Here is an 18,077-nt window from a genome sequence, read left to right as displayed (position 1 = left end):
AGTGTCCTTGAATGTAACTTGTAAAACAGCCGCAGAGACAACTCCAGCGTGTGTGAAATGCTGCAGGCCGAGTCGCAGGGAAGTCACTGGGGCTGCCTGGCTGCTGTGGGGGGAAGCAGAAGGATTCGAGCTGTTTGCAGTGGTGGTTCGGGCTGGGGAGGGCCCAGGGCAGGTCTGTGCCCTCCCTTCGGGCTTCTCCGCGCTCGGCGCGTTGCAGCCGCCTGCACGGACGATGGGAATCTGGCCGGTGCGCGGAGCAGCTTTCCAAGTGCACTTTATGGTCTCTGCATAAGTTTCCAGTTCTGTGTCTAGGCGATACATTGCATATGTCCCAACCTCGCTCCCTTTGGAGTTTACATCATTTGTTTTTAAACTTCCAATATATTTTCCCTTCCTCTTCCAAAAGCTGTAAGGAATTAGCTGCTAACCTAAGCCAGGAGGGCAGTTCTGCTGCCGATAGAGCCGGTCTTGGCCCGCGCGCGGAGCCCGACCTGCAGCCTGCAGAGCAGCTCCTGTCTCCAGCTGCTAGAGAAGTAGTGCAGATGCCTTTTGCACTGCAGCGGGGCTTTGCATTTGCACTTTGCAATGCAAAAAGAAGCTTTGACATCCCAGCCAAACGGCTGCGAGTGAGCCCTTGGCCACCGCGCCTGCTCCCAGCAGGTCTTTATCTGGGGCTTCGGCTTTGCTCAGCCTTTCCAAAGGCTACAGGAGGCTGTTGCTCTTTCCAGGAGCCAGTCAGCTCCTGGTGATCCGCTGAGGTTTGAGCCGAGTGGAGGGAATGTGACTGTTGACTCTGCTGTCGAGGCATCACGGTGGCAAAACGTGACCAGATGAGTCACAGACCGTGTGCGTCACGTTGTCTCCCTCGCCTCTAGCTTCACTCTGGCACTTGTGCTTATCCAAAACGTGTTGTTCAGACAATCCCCCACCCCAGGCAGCTCCAGGAGGTGCCCAGCAGATCCAGGTGTCCTGTCTGTTGGGATCCCTTGGGTGCTCCCGAGCTCCCGGCCGGTGAGCTGGGCGGCAGCTCCTGCTCCCTGGCGTCCAGGGGCTGCAGAGCTGCTCTGCAGTCACACATGGAGCTCAGAAATCGGAGCTGCCCGGAGCCCCGTGGGCAGAGAAGGTGGAAGGAGCGTTTCGGAAGCGCTCGGGGTGGGAACACGGGCTGTCTCGGGTAGCAGCGTCGTGGTCTACAGCGGGGGGTCCTCGACTGTTGCTCTTGGTGACTCCTGAACTCAGGGTACCTGGAAAGGCAGAGGAAGGAGTATTTATTGCTTACTTGGGTACTGGGAAATCAGCCTCCCTGCGGGGGCCCAGCTCCCGGTTCCTCTTGGTTTTTCCCTGCTGTTGCACACAGAAATCCCTGCTGGGATCCCCGTGGCCCATTGCAGCACCCAGGAGAGCTTTCCAGGACGGGGTTTCCCTGGAGCCTGGGGCCTTTAGCTCCTCTTGCCCTACGTTCTCTTGCTGCTGAGCCGCAAATCCCAGCCGTCCTTCTGCAGCAAGTCCCGCTCCGAGCGGGAGAAGGCGCCGAGAGAGGAGCTGGGGGCCGGGAGCTCCCGCCGGCATCTCTGGTGAGCGAGCACCTAAATCCCTCCTGCTCCCAGCAGAATCCCGGCTCCTGGGAGCCCGGCCTGCGGGACGCTCCGCTCCCGGGCTCCCCTGGAGCTCCACGGCCCCTCCGGAACCAGCCAGGCCCGGTCTGGGCTCGGGCGGTCCCGCCGAGGCCGTTTGGGCAGGCGCAGGGAGAGCAGTCGCTCCCTGGAAGCCGAGTTTTTTATATTTAAACCTCTATATTCTCCTCTTCGGGCAACTACATCTTGCAAAGGGGAGATTGTGTCCTGCTGAGTTAAACAAGGGAGATGCTGGTCTTTGCTTTGGAGATCCCAACACGTGGCCGGTGGTTTATTTTTAACGTTATCTCTTTGTCTACGGGGAAGGGAGGCATCTTATAAAGGCTCAGGGGTGCTGGGAAGTAAAGCTATATATGCATAAAGACCGTTTCAGTTCTGTACACTATGAATTCAGTGGTGGATTAAAAAAAAAGAATGTAAATATGCAATTAATGCAGAATTTTATGGATGGTCATAATTTAATATATTGCAAACTTTGTAAATACTTGAAAAAGCCTGTAAAGTGTGTAAATAAATGAGATTTGTATGTAAGAAGAATAAAAAAGTTTTTACTTTTTGCAATTCAACAGAAGTGTTAATGCACCCCTTCCCCTCCTTCTAATTTTTCATTGTTAAAGTGTTATTGGGGTTATTTTACCCTTGCTTGGGCACTTTTTCTAAGTGACAATATCCTTTTAAGAGAAAGTTGGAATCCTTTTGTTTGGATATGTCAAAAGAAACAAATGTTTTGCCAGTTCTAGCCTGTTTCCCTGCGCAGAGTTGATGCAACAGCTCTGCTTTTGTCCCTCCTTCCTTTCTAATAAGTCTCTTCCTTCATAATTAGCTTATTTCAGTCAAGCCCTGACGCAGGGTAGAAGACGGTGAGTTCTTCCAGAGTTCATAAAAGGCAGGGAAAGGAGAGGTCGTGTTGCCACCAGGGCTGTGCGTTGGCCTGACGGACACCAGCAAAGCCCCGTTGCAGACCCTCAAGTCGGGAGCAGAGGGGGCTCCGCTGCTCCTGCAGCTCCAACGCTCGGGCGTTACGGAGCCCCCGTCTGCCCCTCTGATCCCCCTCGGGTCCCGGTGCGGAGCGGCCGGCCCTAGCGCCGGAGCGGCCCCGGCTCCCCGGGCCTGCGCTGGCCACGCTGGTTCTCGCCGGGGCCGCCGCATTCCTCGTGCACTTACCTAATGCCGAGGGTGGAGCCGGGCCCTGCGCCTCGTCCTGGCGCTTCGGCTCTTGGCTCTTCTGGAGCCGTTGGGGCAGGTGGGAGAGCTGAGAGGCCGCCCCGAGCTGCTCCCCCGCGGGCTGCTCCTGCCCTTGGCCGCGGCCGACGCTGCCCGGGTGGACGTGTCGCCGCCCCGCAGGCCGCGTGCCCTCGTCGAGGCTCCTCCAGGCCCGGTTTCCCTCCCGGAGAGGCCCCGTGTGCCCTGTTTGCAGTGTTTGGTGCTGTCTGAGCTCCTCAGAGCCTGGGTGGGAGGCTCTGATGCTTGGGGCCAAACTGGCTCCCCCCTTTTTTTTGGAGCTGGCTGCTCCATCTCTGCGCCCCGTTGCAGACGCCAGTGCATGAACCGGGGGTTTCTCAGCGCTGCCTTGCTCCTCGCGTCAGCCAGGCCATAGTGCAGGCGCTGGAGCCAGCGCTGGTGTTTGCCAGTTGTTTCTCCAGGTCTCCAGAGACGCAGCAGAGCTGTCGAAACGTCTGGTGCTGCAGGCAGGTTTGCCCTGACTCAGACTCCAGGCCTGCAGCTGACCTCAGCGATCAATGGGAACCCGCTGGCTTGAGCAGGTGAGTCGACGATGGCCCCTTGGGACATCCCGACTGGGCCCTGCTTGCAGAAATCCATGGACTGCTGCGAGCGCGACAGACCCTGGAGCTCGCTGCTTAGCGGAGGAGGAGGTTTGGGGGCAAGCAGGGCTACCAACTTGTCCAAAGCAAAAGGAAAACGCTCACGGAGCAGGACCTGGGGAGCAGGGAGGGGACGGAGCAGGCAGTGTGTGATTAACTTGGCTCCGCTAACGAAGCTGCCCACCCGCTGATCCTCCGGAACGGCCCCGCTCCCCAAAGGCAGCTCCTGGAGCGGGGCCGGCGCAGTTGCACAATCGCAGATGGGGAGGCCGAGCCGCGGGCGGGAAGGTCTCTGCCGGGCGGTCTCCGAGGTAGTCAGGGCCGTGAGCGATTCAGGAGAGCCGAAGCGGAGCCCTCCGTGCGTCCGGAGGGGCTGGCGCACGGCCAGGCCCTGCAGCATCGCTGGTTATTCCAGCCAGAGCCAAAGCGGGGTCCCTGTGTCCCTCGACTCCCTTCCTGGGGCAATGCTGGCTCTGTGTCCTGTTCTCCCTCTCCTGCTCTCCCTGTTCCTCCGGGCACAGGGAAGGGGATGCCCCGCGTCCTGGCAGGGTTGGAGGAGATCCAGGGATGCTGCCACAGCATCCTGCAGCCTTTCCCCCCGCCGTGACCCACGCGCGGATGGAGGGGCAGATCCACGGTGGGCTCTGACTCCCGGCTGGGCAGTTACGGCACCGCAAACCGCTCGGCCACTGCGTCTCGTTGCCTCCTCGTGGAGGCTGCAGCGCAGGGAGGACCCTTGTGCACAACAGGGCTCTGCGTTCACTTGCCGGTTGCACAGGGATTATTATTATTATGACTTTAAGAGAAGAGGGGCAGGAGGTAAAGAGACCCCCAAAACTGAAGGCTAAAGCAATGCCTTTGGGTCTGGAGCAGCAGACCCCGGACGGGGCTGGGATGGAGCCGTCCCTGCAGGAATAACGATGTGACGGGGGCTCCGTGGCGGGGAGGGGACCCTCGCTGGCACGAGCTGCGGCCGCTGCTCCGGCAGGGCTGCTCTGCGCGATGGGTGTGTTCCATGTGGCTCCGGGACCGCTCTCCTAAAGAGCTACGTTTCCTCCCCGGTCTTCAAGCTGTTGGGTGTTCCTTGCTTTTGGGAGGTGCTTTAAATCCGGCTGCCAGAGCCGTGGGCTGCTGAGAGCAGAAGCGGTGGCTGCGCGATGCTGAGCTCAGGGCTCTCTCCCGTTTTCCTGCTGTTTGCGGCGCTGGAGCTCAGCTGGGCCCTCAGCGATGAAGAAAAGAAGATCATTGTGGACGGGCACAATAAATTCCGCTCCCAGGTCTCTCCCCCTGCTATGGATATGCTGAAGATGGTGAGTGGCTTTTTCTGCAGGGAAATGTCCATGGGTCTAGCCCAAGCTCTGTCTTGGTGGTAGGAGGGATTGGGGTGCACTTTATTTGCCTTTGCAGGTGAATGGTTATCTATAGGAGATGATGCCAAAGTAGAACCTGACTTGCAGGTTACTTTGGTTCTCCCTGGTGCATTTGCCTTGACCATGAGGGCTGTCCTGTTTTGCTGGGGGAAACTGAGGCACGGGCCTAGCATCACTTGTCGCTGCAGTGGGATCCAAAGGAAGCCCTAAGGCAGGGCTGGTCTTTGTCTTGCCTGGCCCCTTGAGTTGATTAAAATGCCATTGCCCTGTTCTTCTTGCCCCTCGCGTGATTACCTTTTTGCAACGTGCTTGGAGGAGAGCTCGTGTTGATCAGGGCTGGCTGGAGAACGTCGCCCTCTCAGTCACGGCGCCCTTGGAGGAGACCTCCCTGTCCGGCCCATGGCTTGCAGAGACTGAGCTGCAAGTTTCTGAGTTGGTTGGTGGGAGCTTTCCTGACAAACAAAGCAAAAAACACTAAAAAAGACAATGTTCAGGCAGAGCGAGTCTAGCAGGTGATTTATTCCAAAGCCAAAGGGAATGCCGCGAGGACCCTCCGCAGCGTTTCCCATGGAAACTCCCCAGGGCAAGGCATGCCAGGCTCGAAGGACAAGGGCTTGGGGCCAACGTCTTGGCAAAAGCAACCGTTTATGTGTCAAAAACCTGGGTCAGGCTCCTTACGCTGGGGGCAGCCCCGAACAAGTGAGTGCTGCCCTGGCTAGACCTTTGGTGCCCTTGGAGATGCTCTGCTCCGCGGGAGCCGTGTCGGAGTTTAGTGGGATCTGATTAAGCCCAGCGGACCCGCCGACGGCCCAGGGTGGAAGTGCCTTTCTGCAGCACGGCAGATGTGCAGCGTACAACAGCCCTGACAGTTTCTTGGTAGAGGTTTTCCATGAAAACGCCGTCCTTGCCGCCCTCCCGGGGCCGTGTGCTCGCTCCGGCTTCGCCTCTGCCTCCGCGCTCACCTGCGGCCGTGGCACCGTGCCCGGCTGAGGTCACCCTGGGCTTCTGTTTGGGCCATGGCTCTGGTTGCTGTGGAAATCGCTCAGCCCGTGGGGGATACACGGCCTAAAGCGACTTTTTTATTTAATGAGGCAAATCCTGCAACGTGAGTGCCCTGTTTTTGGTGCCAAAGGGAGCGGGATATGTGCTCCTTACACAAGGCTGGCAGATTCGTGCTGCTGCTTCACCCTGCCCTGGTCCGCAGGTCGAGGTTTGGTTTGTGCTGCAGTTGGCCAAGGAGCTCCCTTCATCCAAGGGATGTTCAGAGGGTGCTCAGGGACACCCACGTATTGGTCTGGGATTGAATTTCCCTCCTGAATGGGGGAATCGTGGTGAGAAGGCCCAGGGGTTGGTCCCCATTTCTGTCACCCCAGGGAGGGAAAAGCAGACGTGTCCTTGGGGATGTCAGAGACCCACGGAGCTCGGCAGGGTCCTTGTCGGTTCGTTGACGCTCAGCCCCTTTCAGAGCTGGGACGTGGAGCTGGAGGCCTTTGCTCAGGCATATGCAGAGAAGTGCATCTGGGACCACAACAAGGAGAGGGGCCGGCGAGGAGAAAACCTCTTTGCCATGACCCCGACTCTGGACCTGGAATTCGCTGTGGAAGACTGGAACGGGGAGGAGAAGTTCTACAACTTGACAACTGCCATGTGTGCTCCCGGGCAGATGTGTGGCCACTACACCCAGGTACGGGGCTACTGGGGGCAGAAGGCCCAGGTCATAACAGGAGGGCTCTAGAAGAGTCAGATTTTTCCCAGAGCTTTTGCAAAAGGATGTGGGAGCAGGGCCGGGCACTGGTGTAGGAATCACAGGAAGTCAAGGGAACCTGAGCATGGTTCTAACTATGACCAGCCTTTCAGAGCAGAGCTTTCTAAATAGTCTTTGCAGCCCTTTTTGTTTATTTGGCAGAGCTCGGTGTCTGCTTCCCTTGGGCAGAGACAAGGTCTGAGTGCATCTTCCCAGCTCCGTTTTTTTTTTTGGGGGGGGATGCATAGGTGGGAGTGGGGAAGCACAACGATGCTAATGTGATCATAAGGGTTGATGATAAATGTGAGAATGGCCCTGTGGAGATTCCCAGGGCCACAGGGCAGTTGATGGTGCTTTGCTTGGATGGATGATACGGTAGGAAAGCTGTGGCAACCAGATAGGTGAGGCCGTAGGCCTAGGTCAGGGTGGCCATGTGGTTCAGGGCAAGGAATGGGATCCTGAATGCTAATGTCACACAAGGATGTGGGATCTGGGGTGCTCACAGAGAGACGAGGGGGATGCTGGTGTGGTGACAGAGCGGCCTTGAAGGCCATGGAGCAGCTTGCCCACAGGGCACCTGCCTGCAGCTCATCACCTAACGCTGGTCTTTGGCCCTTGCCTAGGTGGTCTGGGCAAGCACACAGCGCGTTGGCTGCGGGGTGAAGTTTTGTGCAAAGATCGACGGGATTGAAACGGAGGACATGTACCTGCTTGTTTGCAACTATTACCCGCCGTAAGTTCTTTGTTTCACGTTGCTTGGTGCCATCTTGACTGGGTTTCTTTGCTGAAAATGTCCCTGTAACACAACAGGAAAAGCGTTTGGCTTTGCTCACAAATAGCAGCAAACCCACTCCCAGAGGGACCTTTGTTATTTTAGACCGGTCACAAAGGAAGGAAGGGTTGTCTGGTGATCCTTGCCCATGATCGCAGTTCCTGAATCCCGGTTCAACTCCTGGCACAGACCTGGAGAGGGAACTCCCCTCCAGAGAGCGGCCCACGCTGGGGCCGTAGTGACGGAGGGCAGAAAATGGCAGCGCTTATCTCCAGCCCTGCCAGGAGCCACCTTGGAGCAGGCTGGGACGAGTGTTCCCAGCGGGCCAGGCTATGCCCAAGGGACACAGGCTGAAGCAGGGACGAGTGCTCACGTGCTACAGGAGGGCAATCCCCCAGGGATGACTTCACCAAAGCCATCCTAGGAGTCTGCCGTTGCAGATGTTCCTGAGGGGGTTCTGTAGAAAGGAGACACAAATCACTGTCCCAAATGCCCATGGATTGCCCTTTTCTGGGTTAAAGACCTGGTTCACCTTCTGCTGAAGCTCATGGAGCTGATTTCGGTGGGCTTGGGGAGTCAGGCCACTGAGCAAATGGTGTTGGAAGTCAAGGCGGCAGGGGACCAAAACCTGATCTTTATATTAACTTTGAGTTTCATCCTGGTGGGGATGTTTCCGTCCAACCCAACACTCTCTGTGGGTGGGTGTTTTCCCTCTCACAACTCTGTGTTGGCTCTTTCTGCTTCCAGGGGTAACATGAAAGGCCGAAAGCCGTACAAGGAAGGAGCCTCGTGTTCCCAGTGCCCAGAGGGGACCTTGTGTGTCGACGCCTTGTGTGGTAAGTGGCGTGAATCCCTAGAAAAGCTATTGGGACTGATACCCTCAGGCTGGGTCCAAGATCTGAACCAACCAGGAGCCACCAGAAAGTCCTGGGATCCAGGGACATGCAATGGCAGCCCTGAGACAGGTCAGCTGCCACAGGACAAAGACCTTGTAGCCCCCTAGCCAAATACTGTTGGCCCTGGAGACTGCTCCATCCCTAAGGGACAGGTCTGTGGAGTTCTGCAGCATGTTGTGTGAGAGCCATGAGACATCTCTAGCTTGGGAGTCATCCCAGACAGACCTGAGAGAGGGGTCAGCTACTGCTTCTCCTTGTGGAGGATTTTTGTGGACCCCACTCAGTGGTGGGGGGATTCAGCGGAGCTCAGCTGACTAGTGCTAACCCGTGGCACTTTCCATCTCTTACCTACAGAACCCACTGTAGAAGAAACCACTACATCCTCTGTGACAACAAAGGCAAGCCCATCCACCACAGCCACGGCCAAGCCACAGCCCACAACCACCCTACCAAACACAACCACCCTGCCCACCACGGCCAAGCCAATACCCACCACCACGGCCAAACTGATACCCACCACCACCCTGCCCACCACGGCCAAGCCAATACCCACGACCACGGCCAAGCCACCACCTACCACTACCCTGCCCACAACAGCCAAACTGATACCCACCACCACCCTGCCCACCACGGCCAAGCCAATACCCACCACCACGGCCAAGTCAACACCCACCACCACCCTACCCACCACGGCCAAGCCAATACCTACAACCACACTACCAACCACAACCAAGCCACCACCTACAACCACACTGCCCACCACGGCCAAGCTGATACCCACCACGGCCAAGCCACCACCTACAACCACACTACCCACCACGGCCAAGCCAACACTCACCACCACCCTGCCCACCATAGCTAAGCCAATACCTACAACCACACTACCAACCACAACCAAGCCACCACCTACAACCACACTACCAACCACAGCCAAGTCAACACCCACAACCACCCTGCCCACCACGGCCAAGTCAATACCTACAAACACCCTGCCTACCACGGCCAAGTCAACACCTACAACCACTCTGCCTACCACAGCCAAGTCAATACCTACAACCACCCTGCCCACCACGGCCAAGTCAATACCTACAACCACCCTGCCTACCACGGCCAAGTCAACACCTACAACCACTCTGCCTACCACAGCCAAGTCAATACCTACAACCACCCTGCCTACCACAGCCAAGTCAATACCTACAACCACTCTGCCTACCACAGCTAAGCCACCACCCACAACCACACTACCAACCACGGCCAAGACAACACCCACAGCCATGCTGCCAACCACAGCCAAACCAAAACTGCCAACCCCTCTGCCCACTACAGCCAAGCCAAAGCCCACAACCACGCTCCCCACCACAACCCTGCTGCCCACTACAGCCAAGCCAAAACCCACAACCACACTGCCCACCACGGCCAAACCGACACCCACAACACCAGCACCCCCCACAACCACAACATTATCAACCACGGCCAAGCCCAAACTCCCAGCCACCCTACCCACTACAGCCAAGCCAAAGCCCACAGCCAAGCTACCAACCACGGCCAAACCAAAAGTGCCAACCCCACTGCCCACCACCACCCCAGTGCCCACCACGGCCAAGCCAAAGGCCACAGCCACGCTCCCCACCACGGCCAAGGCCAAACCCACAACCACACTTCCCAGCACAACCACAGCCAAGCCAGCACCCACAACGCCAACACCCTCCACAACCACAACATTACCAACCCCAGCCAAGCCAAAACCCACAACTACGCTATCGCCCACAAACCCGGCCAAACCAGAGTCCTCAACCACGCCGCCACCCTCAGCCAAGCCACAGCCTGCAGTCACACTAGCAGACACACTTACAGACAAGCCAAAAGACACAAAGTCCCTCCCCACCACAACCACGGCCAGTTCAGAACCCATCATGCCAGCAACCATCACTATGGCCATGCCAACACTCACCACATCAACACCCACCACAACTTCTGCAGCCAAACCAAAACCCACTGCTACAACTGCAGCAAGGGCAAAGCTTAGCACTACACCAGTACCCCTGACAGTGACAACAAGTCCGCAACAGAAACCCACCACAACGACAAGGCCAGCCCTCATCAGAACAGAAGGACCCAGTCCTACCGAAGCAGCTGGGCTAACGTTGTCTTTTGACCCCACATTAGACCTGGATTATAAAATATCTCCAGACACAGAGGCAGACACTGCAGAGTTTGTTACCCCTGTAACAACCGAGGATCCGGCCTTCTTAGAAACGGGCACAGCCTCCAGCCCCAAAGCAGTCCCAGAAACAAATAAGGGCATGAAAGAGAGTGGCAGAGAAAAACCAGACTTCTCATTTTCCAGTCAATCTCCATCCCACAGCCAAATTATCTCAGAGATCGAGTTAGGTTCCAATAAAGCTGAGCTCATAACTTCCTCAAAGTCAGTGGTCTTCAGCCCCGAAGAACCCACCTTCTTGCGTTTAACATCATCTTCCAAAGAAACAAAGGGGCAGAGCCCCGCTTTCCAGACCTCCCTCTCAGGTAAGGTAATTGTGGAACCCGTCCTGGCACGGACACGTTAAGCGATCCCCAAGCAGCATGGACCACGCTTGGGAGGAACCAGCATCAGACTGGTCCTCTGGATCCTCTTGTATGTGGCACCAACCTTTTTCCTCACTCCTCCTAACACTGAAAGGGGCTGTTTGGACCTGTCTCGTTTGTGAAGCATGAGTATGTCTCCAGCCTGCGCCCCACTAACCCACCAGCTGTGTTGTGCCTTCTCCGGATCTGTGCACCACTGCCTTGCACCTGGGTTCGTCTTGGTGTACGTCACTGATGGACCTGCATGAGCTTCTCTTTTGTCTGGCTTTTCCTCCTAACTTCATTTATGTTTTTCCCTTCTGCCAGCAGGTGCCTTGGACACTGAAGAGATGGAGACGAACTCAGACCGGACAAGGACGGAGCAGCCCTCAGCTGGATCCCCCAGCACCTCCTTTGGCCTTTCTATCCTCCTCCTGCCCAGTGTCATCCTGGTGGGCCTCCTGCTTTAAACGGTCTTTCTCAGCTGTCCCTGCACCACTTGCCAAGGCTTTCTTCAGCAGTGGTTGTCCCACAACCCTGGTAGGCTTGGGAGGCACCACGGACCGCACTTTCTGCCAGGTCTCCTTACGCCGGCTCACCCGCTCCAGCCCCGTTGTGCCAAGGGCGGCCAGCAGCCCTATAAGCACCAGGTTCCCCACCTGAGATTGAGGGCAGGAGGGTGACTGTCGTCATGCTGGTGACTGCGGACACTGACACGTTGCCACCTTCCCGGCCAGCCAGCCTGGGTTGCCAGTCCGTTTCCAGGGATAAACAAGCCCATCTCCCCGTGTGGCTGGCGGGCCCTGCCGCACTGCTTCCATGGGAAAAGCAGAACACCTTGGAAACCCAAGTGAGACGGAGTTGTTTGTTTTTGTTTTTTTTTTTATCAGGATGAGCTTCCAACATAAATGCTTTTTTTTTTTTTTTCTCCTGATGTGTCTGTCTGTCTCAATTTTGGTGAAGTTTCCCTCCTGCCCTTCTTGTCCAAAAGGACGGCACGTTTTGGAGGGTATTTTCCCACAGGAGAAGGTTTCTATTTACTTTCTGTTTCTGATATGGCCAGTCCTATAAAGATGTACCCCTTTCTCCTCCTCAAACCTCTACAACCCTCGTTCCTTCCTCGCTTGTCTGCTGTATGTAGCCGTTCCACAGTTAGTCGCTGTTGTGACTTTATTTTACGCATGTGCGTGCATCTCTGTGCAGGCATAGCAGAAACCTTGTCAGCACTAGAAAGGAGCTACCGGCTCCTTCATAAAGCGTTTTTCTGCATGATTTCCCTCTTTGTGTAACATAAGTGTACAATGTATTTGAAGCGCGATATGGATCCTGGTTGACATATATTTAGCATGGGGTGGAATCTGGTCTAGGAAAAAAAAAAAAATGTGATCACATGCCCTTGAACAGCTGGAGCTGGAGAGGTCCGGGTGGATGATGTTAGGGGTTCATGGTGGTTCCAGGACTTGTTGCAGGACAGTTTTTGTTATCTCGGACACTTGTGTCTTGTTTCTCCATGTCTCTGCTCTGTTCATCTTAAGATATCCAGAAAGGTGTGTTAAATACGTGACAAGTTTTGCGGAAGGGACCAGGAGGAATGGTTCTTCCTCTGACTCTTGCATCCCTTGGGTTCTTGAAGATGAAGTGGAAAATGACCCCAAGTCCAGCAGCCCTGTCCTCCTCCAGGATGCTGTTTTCTGTGCACCCCGCAGGGCACGCACTGAATAAATCCTGTTGCAAAGCCATGCTGTGGGGCGTGCAGTGTGTCACTGTGGGAGCCAGGGCCTGGGGGCCTGTGTACAGCACCCGTAAGATGCTCCTGCTCATGCGCTTAGGTAGACCTGCTAAAAGACACAGCTTCTGGGGCCTTTCTGAACGTTTCTGAAAGTTTGCAAATGCCTCAGGGTCTCAAAGTCCCAGGGGTTATGTAAAGTTGCCACTGTATGTTTTAAAATCTGTGTAAAAGCACCAGGAGGAGGAAATTTTCGCACACCATGGGGTAAATTCCCCTAGCTCCCAGCTGAGGGCAGCGTGAAACATGTCACCAGGCATTTTATTAAGGAGAACAAGAGGAAGAGAGCTCCGAGTGAAAAAGCTTGAAACTAGGGCTGGAGCACTTCCCATTCCCTGTTCAGAGAGGCTCAGCAGCCAGCCTCATCCTGCCCCCGAGCACGCATGCACATTTTCATCTTTGCAGCCAAAAAAAAAAAAAAACAACAGAAGTGCAAGTGTCCTTCCTCCCCCAGGCATCGTGTTTACGCAGCATTCTCGATGAAGAACTGCCCTTGGTGGTGGGCTGCACGCAAGGAAATGGCCTGCCAAGGAGCAAACGCGGAGCACCTGGGAGTGAGGAAGCACCAGCAGCACCGAGATTAGATCTTTGCTTCTGCCTTTCCCCTTCCCTGTGCCCCTGCGTGGCCTGATAAGGCTGCCTTGAGGGTTTGCATTTCCCCTCGCCCTTTAATCTTGCTGCGGAGCCCGGCGGCACCAGCTCCCTTGCAGGAAGCCAGCTGCCTGCGGGGTTTTCTTAGGTCATGGTCACTGCAAGCCCTGCTAAGCGGTGGCCGGCAGATGGCAGTGGGAGGGACAGTGCAGAGCGCCGGGCCCCTCTGGACTCACTGCATGGCCTCGCAGGCAGCGCGACGCGTTATTTAATCAGCAGCATCAGCTGTGTTTAAGAACCAGATTAAAAATAACCTCCTGGCCAGGTGCTGTGGTTGCTACATGGTCTACTCGCAGGCTGAGCACTGGGGAGCTGTTGCTGAGCTGCGTTCAGCTAAAAAAGACACAAAGAAAATGAAGCCTTGAGCTAACGACAGATGCTGAAAGTGCAGCCAGAGACGTCACCTTTTGCTTGCTGAAGCAAGCCCTTGCTAGGGGTAAGGCTGGGTGTTTCAAGCCTGTGATCATTGCACGTTTTATCATAGTTTGGGTGCTCCTGGTCCTAATAAGAACATTCGGTTTCATTTTCCTTGGGGCTTCATCATCTGGAGTCAGGCAGTTGTGCAAGGACCTATTTATATAAGTTCCTTATTACAGAAAATTAGAAACTAGAAGGCAAATAGCTTTTCCTGTTCTCTCTCAGCATCCCTGGGACAAGAGGAGTTGAGATGCTCCTGGATATGGAGGGTTTGGGTTGGTTCGCTTTACTTCCAAATTTGGGGCTTTTAGAGAGGGGGATTGCTTAGCAAAGGTGGGTCACGGGGTGTTGCGGCGTTCAGGGAAGGCCACAAGACACCCAAGGGGGGATGGCTGTGGCATTTCCAAGCTCAGATTTCCGCTGGTGATTTCTGGGTCTGGCTCATGGTGGGTATGAAGGATGTCCTGGTATCAGGACGCCCCATCCAGCGAACCCGCAGGTCAAAGGAGGGGAAACCAAAATGAGATGCAGGCGGAGGTGCTGATTTGGAGCCTCGGGGTCACAGAGGCACCCTGGCTGACGGCAAAGAGGAGCCATACCGGGAAAGAGCCGGAGGGAAGGATGGCTCTGTCTGGAGACACACAGCCTGCTCCGTCACGGGGAGGTTAAACCATGCCTGGACTTAATCCCAGCTCAGCCCCAGCCCCTGGGAGGTTGAAGGAGCTGGGATGAAGTTGGGCTGGCCCGGGGGAATGTGGCGGGGATGTGGGATGCCAACCAGGGCAGTTTGGCTGCTCTATTTCTTTATTCCACACCCCCCATTCCCAGGCTGGGTCACCATAGGGAAAACAACCCCTTTTGTTAGTGTGAGTAGGGGCCATCCCCTGCCCTCCCTGTCCTCCCCCTTCCTGGCCTCTCCCCAGCACTCGGTGACACTCGGTGCTCCCCACGGTGACCAACAGGGAAATGGCCGCCTGTTGCCAGGCCCCAGGGCACCCTCCTTCTCAGAGCAGCAGGGCCGGCCGCCACGGTCCCTCCTTGGCCTGGCGGGGGGACGGCAGCTCAGGCCATGCCCTGTGCGGCCGGCAGGGAGCACGCGGTGAGGCAGCTCCCCCGTGCTGCCGCTGAGGTAACGCCGCGCCGCCATCTTCCCTCCCGCCGGGCGATGGCGGCGGCGCCGTGGTGGCCACGCTCCTAGATAAGAAGGTCCCTGTCCCTCCTCGCTGCTGCGGTGGCTTCAGCTGCTTGGCCAACCCGGTCTGTCCCACCTCCCCACGCTTGTCACATCCTGCTCCGAAGTCCTCCTTCCCCTCCATGCTCCAGGCGGCATGCAGCGTCAGGACCACCAGCCACCCCCTCGGATGGTTCCTGCTCCCCGGCCACGCTTGTAAGGGAAAAGCACTGAGAGAAGTCAGAATAACTTTGTTTTCACAGGACAGCATCACCAGCAATGTTTTATTCTTAGCTCCTGGCTCACCCCATTTCACCACTTAAAAGTCCCTGCGCTGACATCGATGCAATGGAAAGGGGGAAAAGCACGGCCTGAAGTGACTTCATTTGCCACACACAGCCTTCGCCAGGGGATGCTTCTCAAATATTGAGTACGTACCGCCCTGCTCACAGGTTTTTTGCTGCTGTTTGGTAACCTCTGAGTAATTTGGGGGTAGGAGTCCTGAAGCCCATAGCAAAAATCTAGAGGATAGTAACATGCAGGTGAGGACCAAGCTGTAGTTTTGTGCAAGGCACCAGGAGTGCTGAAGAGTCAGACTGATGGTGATAAGTGCATTTCTGAGCTGCTGGAGTCTGCAGCATCCCCACCCCGCAGCTATTGCTCAGCCGATGCGAGTCACATAGCTGCAGTCCCAGCTCCAGAAGCAGAGGAGCCTCAAAGTGCTTCACTTCTGGGAGTCCCATGCCCCAAGCAGGCAGCTCTATGTTTCCTCGTGTGTTCCCTAGGCTGAAATTGGAGCGCTCCAATTTCTTTTTGCAGCGCTCTTCTCCCCACTTCATCTGTACATGCATCCTCTGCCTGCCCCCTGTCTTTGATGCCTCCGATCTCACATCTTTTCCTGACAGTGAGATGGCAAAGATAATGGCCCAAGATGTCCTCTCTTGAAGAGCTGGTGCAGCCCTGATCAGATTACAGACCTACTCTTGATTCTGATCCTATTTCTGCTGGAATATGGCTGCAATATGGCAGACGGATGGTCCCATCTGCTTCTAAGGAAGGGAAGAAAGGACTATTCCTTGTCCCTTGTTAAGTAGCAGAGTTCTGACATGTGCTGCCTTTTCGTATGTCCATTGTCAGATGTCAGGGCTACTGATCTGGCAGATCCCAGAAGGATTAGGACTCATTCCCTTTGGCTCCTGCCTTTTTCTCAACTGTCCTCTAGGACAGGGCTTCAGTCTGAACTGGTGGCTCTGTCGCATGTAAATGCCTAGGAGCCCTAATCTGCAAGCTACAGTTTGCCTGTGTGTTAGGCTGACATGGGTTATCAGATCAGAAAGAACCACCCTCTGATTCCATGCCCTTGGAGAGCTGGGAACTAGTCCAAAACCGGAATGTATTTACTGAACAAGGAGCTAGCAAAATTCCAGGGCTTTGATTTCACAGGCTAGACTTGTTCTTGGATCTGATTCTTGACCCAAACTTCATAATTAGGTACAAAAACCTTAAATCCCAAGTTCAGATCTATCCCCTTTGTACCAAAGTTTCTACTACCCTCCTGACTCGGGGAGACCAGAAAAGAATGGCACATCTAAACCTTTCCTAAGCTGATCATATCTTCTGGAAAAATAGGAGCTGATGCACTAGGAGCTGAGGCACCAGCTCATTTCACTGTTTCTTGCAACTGTTAAAGAGAAGATACAGATTTTCTTTAAGTAGATGGTTTCCTTTTCATATGATTGAGGCATGGAGCAATCCCTGGAAGAACATAATCCTGGATGGTGTAAGAGAAGACCCACTGAGTTCAACAGCTCCATGCTGTAGTTTGGGATTCTCTTCACAAAGCAGTGATGTTTCAGGAGCTCTGTGGCTGAGCCAGTCCCCAGGTGGTTTTGCTGCTCTTTAAGGAAGGCAATAGACTGTATAGTTATCACCTGAAATGGGATAAAATCCCTCCCACCAAACTATACAACCTACTACCTCACCTCCACAGAGCAGTACAAAGGTCTCAGGTGATCGCCGACCTTGAACAAGGACAGGATGACTTTCACCACCTGCTTCCATGCTTGTTGAAGTAGATGATGATGACCGACGACCTGACTGTCTCCTTAGGAAAGACAGTAGATTGTATAGTTAGCTCAAAGGGAGGATAGGACTCCACAACTATTCAATCTACTACCTCAGCCTCAAGGACAGCTTGGGACTGTGGCAGGCTAGGCCAAGGAGATGATCCTTATCCAGGAATCTGCTACTCTGAGGCTCCTGTGAAGAGAAATGCACAAAGAATTCATCAGATTTCATGTTAGGAAAAGCGAGTCCCATACCAAACCCTGCCCTAGTGCTCTCTCTTTCTTTCAGCTTCTTTGAGTCCACTTGGACTATAGTTTATCTTCAGCAATCACACTGGCTGCAAACTTTATGTATTCTGTAGCCGAGGGCTTACAGAAGTACCAGCCCTCCCCTGCAAACCCTGAGCCATACGTGCAGATAGTGTGGACCTGCTGGAACTGCAGTAACACCAAGTAACATACAGCCAGGCTGACCTCACCTTTGAATACACAGCATATCTAGAACAAACCTGCCAGACCAGATAAGAGAATCCATCAATTTAGCTGTTATGCACTCCAGGGAATTGAACAGATTAGAAATAACTGAGTACAAGGAAGCTTTTAGACTGCACATGTAATGGTAGCGAGTACATCAAGGCAGATCTAATTTCCTAAACAAATGAGTGCAACATGCAGCCTTGTGTCCCTTTAATGCCATGGCACAGCCAGGCAACACTAGTGTGGATATGAGCCAGGCTGCCTTCCCCCAGCCCCTGGCTCACCTTCTGAGACCTTCTCATTCTCTGTACACCCAAATACAGATGCAAGGTATTAATTTGGTAGTTTAAAGGATGCCTGTGAGGTCTTCTTGCAGTTAAGAAAGAATTCTTCTTGAAGAATAAAGGCCATAACCAAAAAGGAGCCACCAGTGGCACATTAAACCCTCTGCATGTGCCGTAAAGCAGAATCCCAAAGGAGGACTTTCCATGAGAGCTCAGCTCCTGGAGGCAGGAGGGCTCCCAGCTCTCTGAACATCTGCTGAGCCTTGTGGTGGCAGATGCAGAAGTCAAGGTAAGATGTCCCCAAAGGGACAAAAGCTGCTCTGCGCTTCCACGGCTATCAGGGAGCACCTTAAAGGAGTGAGACTGCTGAGTACCTATTTTAGCTGGAATCTTTGAGGTGAGGCTTTAGGATGGCCAAGGA

The 18,077-nt window shown here is 54.9% G+C and overlaps 1 protein-coding gene and 1 long non-coding RNA gene across 2 annotated transcripts in view; one reads left to right on the top strand and one right to left on the bottom strand.

The window, feature by feature from the left end:
- The window catches only part of LOC148595876 (uncharacterized), a 355,837-nt gene extending 339,000 nt beyond the window's left edge, over positions 1-16,837 (bottom strand). The window contains exons 1-2 of the long non-coding RNA XR_015914398.1: positions 16,529-16,837; positions 15,104-15,209 (exon numbers count right to left, since the gene is read on the bottom strand). This is a non-coding gene — a long non-coding RNA (uncharacterized LOC148595876). The remainder of the gene's footprint in view (positions 1-15,103; positions 15,210-16,528) is intronic.
- Positions 4,605-11,464, top strand: PI16 (peptidase inhibitor 16). Its single transcript, XM_088539763.1, has 6 exons — positions 4,605-4,767; positions 6,293-6,511; positions 7,195-7,304; positions 8,091-8,179; positions 8,594-10,765; positions 11,132-11,464. The coding sequence occupies exons 1-6, from the start codon at positions 4,615-4,617 to the stop codon at positions 11,272-11,274; spliced, it is 2,886 nt and encodes a 961-aa protein (XP_088395889.1). The 5' UTR covers positions 4,605-4,614; the 3' UTR covers positions 11,275-11,464.
- Positions 16,838-18,077: the final 1,240 nt, after the last annotated feature.

This window comes from Tinamus guttatus, unplaced genomic scaffold, assembly GCF_059628265.1.
Source record: "Tinamus guttatus ecotype Peru unplaced genomic scaffold, ASM5962826v1 Tinamus_guttatus_pri_ptg000049l, whole genome shotgun sequence".
In the NCBI taxonomy this organism is placed as follows: domain Eukaryota; kingdom Metazoa; phylum Chordata; class Aves; order Tinamiformes; family Tinamidae; genus Tinamus; species Tinamus guttatus.
Note: the sequence above shows the minus strand (reverse complement) of the source record. Positions and strands in the feature narration are given on the sequence as shown.

Excerpts from the sequence above, each read along its gene's own strand:
- PI16 (XM_088539763.1), top strand. The coding sequence starts at position 4,615 with ATGCTGAGCTCAGGGCTCTCTCCCGTTTTCCTGCTGTTTGCGGCGCTG. Across the intron at positions 6,512-7,194 it reads TGTGTGGCCACTACACCCAG|GTGGTCTGGGCAAGCACACA; the intron begins GTACGGGGCTAC and ends GCCCTTGCCTAG. Across the intron at positions 7,305-8,090 it reads GTTTGCAACTATTACCCGCC|GGGTAACATGAAAGGCCGAA; the intron begins GTAAGTTCTTTG and ends TTCTGCTTCCAG.